Raw genomic sequence first — 12,236 nt, 5'->3', positions numbered from 1 at the left:
CTTTTATATTTGATATCAGTAATTAGTTTTTATATGAATATTTATTTTTTTATATTGGTTAGAAATGTAAAATTGCAAGCAAACCTATCTTACTTGAGTATAGAAAATTTGATTATAAGTATGAATATTGATTAATTGATGGAATGAATAAATGAACTTATATCAAAATATTTATTGGATCTCTTAATAATTAATTGTCTTTTTAATATTAATCTTTCACTTATAATTTAATTTATATTAAAATCATAACATTTTCTTTATTATTGTAATAGTAATTTAGTTTATTACCAAATAATTGTTTTGATAAACGTTAATTAACTCTTCAATATTCAAAAGATAGTAGAGATGCAATTATTTAGACAAGCAAAAAGTGATTATTCTTAAGAAGGGAAAGAGGTATTGGCATCACCTATTACAGCTAAAGATTATCCAATAGATAATACATATTCGAGCAATTTACTTAAGAATTAAACTCTAAGTGCTACTGTTAAGCAGAAAAATGGATCTCCAAATTTAGGAGCTTAAAAGTAGAGTACATTTAAAACATCTTTAAAATCGAATGAATCTAAAGGATTATCTTCTGTTGTAAAGAAAAGTAGAAAATGGGATGCAATTAAAGATGTTTATAATGCTTAGAAATTTTAAATCGCGTAACAAAATATTTAGTTTATTTAAAAATTTCATATTTTTTTGCAAACTTTATTTTAAATTTAATTAGGGCACTAAAAACATTATTCAAAAGATTGGAGACATATCAAAAAGGCAGCGATAAATCTTAAGCTCTATAAATAAGTAAATATGGAATTAATATTTTAAAATTTTTTAAAATTATTACTTATTAATAAATCTGCTCAAATTACTTTTCATGTAAAGAATTTCATTATAAAATAAATATTAAGTGAAAGTAGGCTATTATATTATAATGAATGAACTATAATTTTAATAGGAAGCAGAGCTTATATATTTTATCTTAGAAAATGAATAATTCCAATAATATTTTTTTATTTACAGAAAAGAGAGATTTGATTTACATCGATCCTGATAACTCTTTATATTTTATATGGAAATGCATAACTGGAATCGCTATGCTCTACTATCCAATTATGATTCCAATAAGAAACTGCTTTGAATTGAATAACTATGATCATATTGTATACGATTACTTTCTTGATGGATTGTTTCTTATTGATATTTTTCTCAATTTTATTACTGGGAGAATAGAAGAGGGAGTTAAAATCTAAAATGTTGGAAAAATTTCCAAATTATACTTGAAGTAAATTTTATTTTTATAATTTTATGGTAAAAATCACTAAACTTACTTTACATTCATTTATATAAGATAAGAATTCATTTATGATATTATTGCTATTTTTCCATGGCAGAAATTAGAAAAAAAGACAACTTCATTTGGATTTATACTTCTTAAATTGCTTAGATTACGGTATAGAAGTAGATTTATTGAATTCTTGAGATCGTTTATTTTTAAAGTAATTCAAAAATAAAATATAAAATAATAATTTAATTTTTACTTAAAAAAGATATTTGGAAGTGGTAAAAATATTTAGTATGCTCTTCTTACCTACAATATATTAATGTAAGATTTATTCTTTTTAATCAAAAAATATTAGTTGTAATTTTATTATAAAATCCTACCAGCCATCAATAAATTGCTATAAGTTATTTGTGAAAATAACTTTATCATTTTTATATTTATAATATAAATATTTTATTTGTTACTTTTTGAAGAGAGATAAAGGCAAATAATTATAGAGGATAATTTACTTTTTGTTATTTAAACTTTTACACATAAAAAATCTATGACATCAAGTTTTTTAATAAGTTTTGATAAATTAATTTATGTTTTAAAATACCAGAAATTATATTGATTTTAAATTAAAATATTTAGAATATTGTCTTAAGTTTTATTTTGTATACACATGCTAAACTGTATATGGATAACTCTAGGAAAATTTAATGACGGTAAAACAAGCTGGATACAATTAGTTATTTAAGGAGATGAAAATATTGAAAATTATATCAAAACTCTTTATACAAATGGATTTTATTACATAGTAACAACTATTTCAACCGTAGGATATGGAGATATCTCTTGCTAAACTTCGTATGAAATGTTTTTTGCTTGTTTATGCATGTTCTTCGGTATAGCACTTTTTGGTTATATTTAAGGAGGGTTGGTAGATGCCATAAAGCATTCTCTTCTTTCAGGAGAAATTAAATAAAGCAATGATGAAAATGAATTTTAAACATGGCTTATTTAAAGAGAACAAAACATAGAGTATCCACTATCTAGCAAGAAATTGAAAACAATGAGAGAATGTTTTTAATTTTCAAGTAAATATGAGTTTTCTAATACAGTTCTCGAATCAGAGTATTTTTAAGATCTTCCACCATTAGATTAAGCAAAAGTGTTTGTTTTCTATTTTTCTGAATTTGTCACAGTGTACAGTACTTTCTTTAGGAATATTTCAGACGTTTCACTAACTAGATAAATTATAGGGGCTTTGAAACCTGTTTAGTAAATTTTATTTGTATTTTTAATAAGCTTTATATTTATTTATATTCAAAAGTATTCCAAAAGACACGATAGTATAGGGTTATTTGTGCAATTCTAATGGGATTTATTTCATTTTCAAAGGATAAATAATAGTCTAAAAAGTTATTGAGGTCAATGATAAATTGGAGCTATTACCATTCAGAGAGCTTACTCATGGCTCTTTTATAGGTGAAAATTGTCTCCTGAAAAAATCTTCGAGATTTAACTATGTGTATTTATTTATCAATTTTTTTATTCAAAAATATTATCAACTTTTTCTAAATCATAAATTAGAGTAGATTAGGACACAGATTTGTATTGCTTTTTTATCAGTAGTGAATAAATTTATCAAATTTTAGAAGACTACCCATTTGTCTTTCAACAGCTAGTTAAATTTGCTTCATTTAGAAACAAATTTTTTAAGCTTGAAGGAGAGAAGGTTGAATAGCAGAATTAAATTTATAAAACAACTCATTAACCAAGAAAATCCTTTTTTCGAGTAAGTGAATTAATTTAATATTTAAAAAAAATAAATAGATTTTATTTTTTAAAAATAGAAATAAACAGAAAAAAATTTCGAAAAATAAATGACTTAACATATTGAATTAAATGCAATAAAAGAAACAACAAATAACAACAGTGATGAAGAAATTGAATCGGTATAATCAGAAGATGACAATTAAGATGTTTAAGTTGGCAATAAAATGTAGCTATTATATCAATTTGAAAAGAACTCAGAAGATTAAAAACAATAAATATTCACTGAAATTTAATCTGAAAATATCATAACTAATTTATTCAAATAAATGAACATCTTCTCCTAAACTTTCAAGCATAAGCGCCATAGCAATATTTAAAATTAATAAATTCAAAATAATGATTAAAAGAGTATTACAAAAAAATAAGGTATGTTTGATGAATTTTAAAAAGAAAAATAATCTAATGATAGTAAATCTCCTCAATAAGACTACTCTCAGTTGCCTAAATCCGAATTAGGAGGAAGCAGTCCTAATTAATAAGCAAATTAAAATGATACTAATTGTTAGTTAGCTTAAATAAATTTATCTATTAATCCACATTAAAATTATGAAACCTTGATAAAAAGTTAAATTTCTTAAAATAAGTCAGATAACTAAGATACTCTACGTCAAAACTTAATTAGGGAAGATTCAATTTTTTCTGATATGTCAGATAAAAGTAGCTTACCTAACTAAATAAGATATGATCTAAAAAAAACAAAGCAAAGCCTATTTAAATAAAGTGAAAAAAAAGTTAACAGTTTTTAAAATGTTAAACATATGAAGTCAAGCTCATATTCTCAAATAAACATATAAAAATAAATTAAAAAATAGACCCTTAAAAAAAATAAAAGTATGTATATATTAGGTAAATAAATTCCATTTATTTATTAAATCGACTTCCTAAATAATTAAAAAATTAACAATCCATTAAATTAAAACGAGGAGTAAACTAAAGAAGCTAAACAGAGTATAAATTAAGTGAGATATTTTGAGGTAAACCCTAACAGAAAAGACTCTTCTAAAAATTCATATTATGATTCTCAGAATTAAAATAATAAAATTCAGTTTTAAAATAATAATTTAACTGATTCTTCTAAAATAGATGCATAAGAAAAACTTAAAGATGAAATATTGTTTACTGAGCAATCTTTAAAAAGTGAACTAATCCCTAAAACAAAAATACAAAGTTAATAAACAGAAAAATCAGTCTAAGAAGTAGAATTAATAAACTTGGAATCAATAAATGATTAAACTGAATCAGATTTAGAGGACTTGCAAATAAAATAATAGAATTTAAGTTATTTTAAACAAGAAAAATCAACTTACATAAAGAAATTCTTATAAAATTTAAATAACTAGGAAAATAATAGCATGCAAGATCAAAATAAAAATGAACTGGATAGTATGCCATAAGAGCAGCTAATCTAAAATTCAACAATTCAATAAATCAATGAAAGAGGTAGTATTGTTTAATAAAAGAATTTACAAAAGGACTATTAGCTTTTATAAAGTAAATAAATTGAATAAGACTTAAGCAAACTTAATTGGTGTTAAAATTTTTCAAAATCATCCAGCTAAATTAATTAATAATAAGCTGCTGAAAAACAACCAAGCACTTAAATTGAGTAGCTGAATTCTTAATAGTATTTAAAAAATATTGATAAAAGTAAAAATATTTTAGACATTAATTTAATTACTTAAGATTGTGAAAAAGAATAAGATTAACTTCTATTTAGAAAAATAGAAACTCTTTATTAACCTTAGTCAAGATAAAATAATCATAAGAACTCTGGTGAATTAATTGAAACTACTACACAAAATAATAGTGAAAATAATAGTGTAAAAAATATTAAAAGAAATTAAACTATTGGTTAAAATACACACAAAAAATACTAATCTGACAAAAAGGTTGCCTCCAATAATAAAAAAAAGATATATCAATCATAAATTCAGGGCATTATGAAATAAGCTGAAATAGAAACTATGTCATATAGAAGCAGAAATGAATCAAAATTTTAATAAAATGAAAACCAATAATCTATGAATTAAAATTAAATAAATTTAAATCAAAATTAACGAAATAGAAATAAATCAAATTTTGTTAAATAAATTAATGTAGATTAAAATTAGAATTCTTAATCTCCAAATAATATAAAATAGAGTTCCCCACGTAATAATAAAAAAAAATTAAATTCTAATAAGCATGCTCGCAAAGTTAGTAATGAAATTCTTACCCCCTTAAATTAATATTAATATAAGGGAGGCAACAAATCGTTCACAGTCTTATTAAGCTAAAATTAACATGAGAATAATACGCAAGAACATCTCTCAAATTTTAAAGCCCTCATTTAGATTATGAATGTTGTGCGAAATAGTAAACCAAATGAAAAATAAGAATAAAATGATAATGCTATTTATCAAAAAGAAGAAAATACATTCTCAAATGATTAAAATATTGATTTGAAATTGTCAGCATATGTATAAACTGATATTGATGAAGAAGAAGAAGAAAAAAAATATGTAGAAAATATTTTAGATAAGTCAATTGATGTCCCTATAGGTCTAATAGAGCCTTCGTTTACTACAGAAGAGCTAGATAACATTTTTCCATATTTAAAGGTAATAATCAATATTTTTTGTTTATTTGCAAAGAGTTATTATTATAAATGTATTAATTAGAGTACAGTAACTAGGCTAGATAGAAGGGCAGATGATTTATTCAAGAGCATTAACGAGTTTAAAGTGTTTTGTCTTGAAAAAGTATAAAAAATAAAATCTCTTAAAAAGGCTAAATCTGCTAAATCATCCTAAAAAAATATTCCTAATCAGGATAAAAAAGATTGTAAATAAGTCCTTCAAACTTAAATATTATTTTAAAAAGTAACATTTTAGTGAAGTCTAAATACCAACTATTTATTGATTGAAATATTTTTATGTTTCTATATTAAAAAGCTATTTTTGTAATTATTAATAAATAATAACTATAATCGTAATTTAAAAATTGCATAGCTTCTTTCTAAAAATATAATAAAGATTAATCATCTACTGGTTCATTATTTATTATTAAAAAGAAGAAATTTTGTTTTTTTGTAGACTGAATTTTTATTTTTCAATAATAGTTAAAGCAATTTATCTTCGAAAGAACATAGAACAATAGAATTTTTCTTAACCAATAAATTGTGATTTATTACTGTATTTAGTTTTTTATTTTAAATCAATTATTGTTAATTTTTACATCAAATTCACTTAAAATTCTTCTAAAATAATTCGAATAAAGCTAAAAGAAATAGATTATAAACAACTTTTACTGTTCTTATTATTTTCTTATTTTAACGAAAAAAAATTTTACTTCAATTTTTTTTTTTTTGGACATATAAAAAAGAATAATTTTTGGGCTATTTTGTTAAATAAATCATAAAAAACAAAATAAATTTTACTCTAATAATTATTGTAGAAGTAGAAGTAAAGTTTTCAGAATTTTCAACTTTCTGTTAACTAGAGTTGAATACTTCTTTTTAAGAAATTCATTTTAACCAGCAATTTACATTTATACACTAAAAAAAGTTGCAATAAATAAAGTAAGAATAAAAAAAACATCTTTAAGATATGAGTACCTACCTTTCTTAAATGATTCAAAACTTAGAAATTGAGCATAATTAGATTCCCGTGCCTGTTATTAAAGATGAGAGAACTATCATTCAGAAGGGAAAGATATGCTTCTAATTCAAAGCTATAGGGAATATAGCGCTTAATGGATTTAGCAATTAATATGAAATTCATTACCCTGAAGAAATTATGAAGTATGGTGTTTCACAGCAAGAATTAGTTTAAATCATTAAAAAAATTAATAAGACAGCTATGGAAAATTGGCCATGCTTAAATTGCTATTACTATGGAATAGGTCTCAGCTTAATCACATGCTGCATATCCTATCTAATTCCTCATATTTGTATTACTGATTCCGAAAACATTGTTAAGGAGGAGCTGCATTTATTTAATTAAGAATATTTCAATCCTAAAGGGCTTGAGATAGGACTAAAAAAAAACTGCTTTACCAGTTGGATTTAAATAAATGAACTCACTAAAAAAGATTAAAACAGTCTATCCTAAATTTCAACAAATGACACTTAAGACGATTGAAAATAATTAATTTTAGTTAAAATTTATATAAAAATAGTTTAAAATTACCATTATATATTAAATATAATTATTAATTGATACTTAATATCAAATTTTCATGTTTTCATACAAATATATTATCTTAAAGATTAAAAAAAATATTTATGTTTAATTTTATTGTCTAAATTTTTCAAATAGTTTAAATATTTATTAAGAAATAATATTATTCATTTACTTATCTTGCTTTCTATTTTTAATAAACATTCTTTTACTAGAGTTTAATAGATTTTTAATTAAAAACTTATTGATTTTATTAAATTTTTTATGCAGTAAATTCTTTATCTTTTACACTCTTAAATAGGCTTCTTTACTTTGTTTATAATAGGTTTTAGGTAATGAAAGGAATCTCCTTTTATTTACCAATAAGTGATTTACCTAAAATTTTCATTCACACAAGCATGGGAATATATATTTAAAAATTATATCAAAATTGAGTATTTTTTTTAATTTTAAATTTTTAGATATAACAATAATCTTTTATAATATTATTCATTTTATTGATTTTATTAGTTCAAATAATTAACCAATAATATTTTTAAAAATTATTTCGAAAACTAATTATAAATTATAATATTTCTATATAAAATGTTATGTGAATTAATTGATCAATAGGTGTTTGTATGCCACTCAACCAAAAGGTGAATCATAAAATAAATTTGATAAAATTTTTTATTTTTTTGATCATTCATAAATTTATAAAACCTTTTAAATTTTAAAGGTTACTAGTTTTTAATAATAATTTATTCTTTATTCGTATTGATTATTTAATTTAAAATAAATTTAAAATCTTAAATTGCATTCTTTATTTTATTTCAAATTTAATAAAAAAAATAGATTGAGAATTAATGAAATAAAATTAATTTATCAAGAATTATTTTTGTTATGTCTTATTATTTTAAATCTTCGTTATTCAATCCTAAAAGTATATTTCTTTCTTATTTATTTATTACTTTAATATTAGTTAATTGATAGATAAATAGTAATATTTCAGTATTATATTAATTATTACTTTATATATTATAAAATAAAAAAGGATAAAGAATAGAAAAAAATATATTATTCTTAAACATCTTTCTTTATTTTTATTTTTAAAAGAAAAGAAATAGAAAGAAAAACATCATATTCTAAATTATTTTAAATGCACTTTGAAATATTACTTTTCCTATTTATAATACATCAGAGGGATTATGACTAAATGATTGATTAAAAAGCTTTTAGAATTCTTGATTTTGCGAAAAATCAATCAGAAGTATTAAAAAATAGAGTTATTAAGTTAATTAAAAACAAAAAAAATTAAGCAAAATTAATTTAATAGAATTAACATATTAAACAGAAATGGATGCTGATCAGATTAATAATTAAGATTCCTCAGAAAAATTAACAAGGAATTTGTATTAAGAAAATGCTGCTAGTCTTTAGAAAATGAAGTAAAAAATAGAGATTGGCATTTAGAATAAGGAAATTTGGAATGAAAATCTTTTAAATAACATGATTTAAAATGCTGAAAATTATTTAGCAAACTAAAAAATATACATAATTTTATTAGGAGCCAAGGGAAGTGGCAAAACAACTTTACTTAATAGCATCTTAGGAGATGAAATAGTACCGTATTACATAAATAAGAGCAACAGGAGCTAAATTATTATATAAGTAGGATTCTAAAATGAAGAAAATTATTCTATAGTTAGATGTAATCCTCAAACATTTAATCCGAATGATGAAGAAGAAAATAGTAAACTAGTAACGAATAACATCAGAGAAATGCATCAATTCATAGAATAGTGTATATAACAAGATAATCAAAATAACTTGCAAAGAAAATCAACAGAGGAATATGCTCAAAATGCAAATACTCTTAAGGTTTTCTAAATTAGATTTAATTCTAGTTATTTGAAAAATTTCCCTCAAGAAATTAGGCACAATATTTTATTCGTAGATACTCCTGGGATTCATGAATACTAGCGCTATTAGTCATAAATTTTCATTAATTCCTTAAAGAATCTGCAACAAAATAGCTCACCAGTAATTAAGTACTATTTATGGGTAACATCTTTAACAGATAATATAAAAAAATATGAAAAAACAATAATTGAAAATGTCTTTTATTAACTTCATTTATCAGAAAAAACATAATAACAACAAATCTTATAAGAAAGTAAACAAGATTTGAAAGAACAAGAAGAAGATAATTAATTGATTAAAAATATTATGAGGTCCAGCGAATCTAGCTCAAGCTAGTCTCAAAGACACACTTTAATTGATCAAATATGTATATCATTCAAAGCTTCTTCTGAGATATCCGAATCTGAATCAAACATTTTCTTTAATAGTGTCAATTAAAAGATATAAAATTCATTAAAAGATGAAAAAATTTCATTCCAATCATCAAATAGTGTTGACGCATCTAAACATCCAATTGAAGTTTTAAATTCTGAAATTACTGAAGACAATGATGTGTGGATTATTGATAAAAGTTAGGCTTAAAAAGACTAATAAGAATTAAAACTAAAATATGAGTAAATTTCTAATTTAAAAACTTAAAAAATTAACAGATAGCTAGGTGTTGTGTTTAATTCTTAGGAAGAGAAAGATATTTTCTAATATCAAGAAGTCTAAGGATAGAAGTAGCTATGGGCACTAGATGAATTTTAGGATAAATATCTAAATATGCTTGAAAAATCTATGCACAAACCGTATATAAAGGTTTCTGCTTTGCCCATTTTATACCTTTAAATGTACTAAAAGTATAAAAATGAATCAGAGTTAGAAAAACAAATCATTAAACAATTCTACATCTCCTACAAGCAATCACTAAAACTTAAAAATGAATCAGAGGCAAGAAAAATAATTAGCAACATTAACTTTGAAACAGATTCTTTTCTGAACTTATTTTAGTTTGATTTGGCTCCTCAAATCAACAATCAAATTGATTTATAAATCAATACATTATCATAAATCAAATCAGCTACTAACATCTAAAAGTTTTTATTTAGGCAAATATGTGACTTATATGATTATAAACAAATGAAGAAGAGACTTAGAATATAGGAAATAATAGATAAAAGCTCTATAATTTCTAGAAGTATAATCTTAAATTAGTAAAAAAGAGATAAGATAGGTATATTTTTACAAGAGTCTTTACCAATTATTCATAATAATCACCAATAAATCTTTTCAAATAATCTTCAAAACATATATTAATCCTCTCTGCAATACAGGAAATCTCAAATTTTACCAAAAATTGAAGAAATATATCAAAATCATAAATCTTACCAATTATTTGATAAAGTTGAAAATCAACTAAATGAAGCAGTAAATTAATTATTAATTTATTTACTAATTTATTTCTTTATTTTTACTCATTTATTTATTACTTATTTGATAACATGTTTATCTATTTAAACATATGGTGAATGTATAAAATAATTAGATTCTAGAATACTTTAGCGAAGCAGTGTAGAGCTTGGCAAACTCTATGATTACTGGAGATAAACTTATAGAGGCTAACAAAGATATAATTCTATAGGAAATTTAAGAAATAGATGCTTAACTAGAAAGTGGTATTAAATCAATTATTATTGACTTTAAGAAAAGATCTCTTTAGGATGCAAACAATTAGATAACTTCTAATATATGCCTTTCTCTCCAAAAAAATTTTTCTTTCTTAGGTTCAATTATTGGAACCTCCTCACTTTTTACTGGCTTGGGAGTACTAATTTAAAGGTATTTTAATTCGTTTCAAAATTATGAATCAACGATAATTTAAAATAATATAGGATAGCTGGTAAACCTCTGATAGGAAGTGGTCCGCTAGGTTTAGGAGTTGGAATTGGAATGACAATTTTATCTACAATATTTTTTGTTTAAAAAAGAGAAAAAAAACTTTAAGAAAGCAAATAGATAATTTTAGATTTCTTTGAAAAAATAGAAGAAGAATAACTAAAAATTAATTAATAGTTAATATAAAGTTACTAAAAAGTATACAAAGAAGTTATTATGGTGATAACTGATTATTTGAAAGGTATTACAACAATCAATTTAAAACAACTGATTGATGAATAAAAGAATTTATTCCAATAAGATAAACAAATCAACTCCACATAATAAAGTACTGTTAAGTAAGAAGCAGAAATTGAAACTGAAAGTGATTCAGATTCAGAATCTGATTGTTCTAAAGAACCTTATCATGAGAATTCTAATAACCAAACTTATAATACAGCAAACAGCCAGTTATCATCAAGTAATCATAATCTAGAAAAAGAAACTAGTAATAATAATTATGACTAATATTAATCTTCTTTAAACCAATAATTCCTTTAGTCTCTTGGTGCTCACGACTTATAATAATCACCTTCAAAAGACATGGATGAATAATTTCGTTTGAAATTATTAGAAAACTCTCATAACTTTTTATTTTGTTCTGAATAATCTAATTCTCTTCAGTAATGCATCAGCAACTTAGAAATATCACATCATATATCTTCACCAGTACACCAATAAAAGAATTTAGAAATTTCAAGAAGTTAAAATGATGAATAAATAAATAATATATTAGATGATTAATAATTTAAATCTGTTATTGATAAAGAATTAAATCTAAAGTTATTTAATGCCTTTTAAGATTAGTAAAATGTGTCAAATAATATAGAAATTAATTCTGAATAGAATAATGAATAAGATGTTTTTTATTCATTTTCTTCTACTGAAAATGATTAAGACAAATGATAAAATATAAAATAAATTTTATTTACTAACAAACAAATAAAACTAAATTTTAATAATGATAATTTTTTACTTTATATAAATAATCAAAATATGTTAAATAAATATTATATTTTTACTTTATATTTTATATAAATTATTATTAATAGAGGAAATCATTTTTATTTTAGCTAAAACATTATTATTTTGTATTTAGAATGCCATAATGATATTTTATTTTATTTTTTTCAAGTTGATATCTGAGATTCATATTTTATTGT

The 12,236-nt window shown here is 22.3% G+C and overlaps 3 protein-coding genes across 3 annotated transcripts; all 3 read left to right on the top strand. All coding sequences in view use genetic code 6, as the record gives it.

Moving 5' to 3' along the window:
* Positions 1–255: 255 nt before the first annotated feature.
* TTHERM_00310420 (cyclic nucleotide-binding protein) lies at positions 256–5,970 on the top strand (the record flags this gene model as incomplete). The annotated part of the gene is made up of 10 exons (XM_001021117.2): positions 256–650; positions 719–792; positions 1,012–1,273; positions 1,340–1,487; positions 1,539–1,594; positions 1,907–2,536; positions 2,589–2,786; positions 2,849–3,053; positions 3,112–5,694; positions 5,755–5,970. The coding sequence occupies exons 1-10, from the start codon at positions 346–348 to the stop codon at positions 5,968–5,970; spliced, it is 4,677 nt and encodes a 1,558-aa protein (XP_001021117.2). The 5' UTR covers positions 256–345.
* A 711-nt stretch (positions 5,971–6,681) lies between these two features.
* TTHERM_00310410 (coiled-coil vesicle tethering family A protein/ERF4 family protein) lies at positions 6,682–7,215 on the top strand (the record flags this gene model as incomplete). Its single annotated transcript, XM_001021116.1, has 1 exon — positions 6,682–7,215. One exon carries the CDS (start codon positions 6,682–6,684, stop codon positions 7,213–7,215), a length of 534 nt encoding a protein of 177 aa, XP_001021116.1.
* A 1,374-nt stretch (positions 7,216–8,589) lies between these two features.
* TTHERM_00310400 (dynamin family protein) lies at positions 8,590–11,979 on the top strand (the record flags this gene model as incomplete). Its single annotated transcript, XM_001021115.2, has 3 exons — positions 8,590–10,566; positions 10,685–10,977; positions 11,031–11,979. The coding sequence occupies 3 exons, from the start codon at positions 8,590–8,592 to the stop codon at positions 11,977–11,979; spliced, it is 3,219 nt and encodes a 1,072-aa protein (XP_001021115.2).
* Between the last annotated feature and the right edge of the window lie 257 nt (positions 11,980–12,236).

The sequence above is a fragment of the Tetrahymena thermophila genome (genome assembly GCF_000189635.1).
Source record: "Tetrahymena thermophila SB210 genomic scaffold scf_8254551, whole genome shotgun sequence".
Taxonomy (NCBI): Eukaryota; Ciliophora; class Oligohymenophorea; order Hymenostomatida; family Tetrahymenidae; genus Tetrahymena; species Tetrahymena thermophila.
The sequence above is the reverse complement of the archived record's forward strand: the minus strand, read 5'-3'. Positions and strand labels throughout refer to the sequence as shown.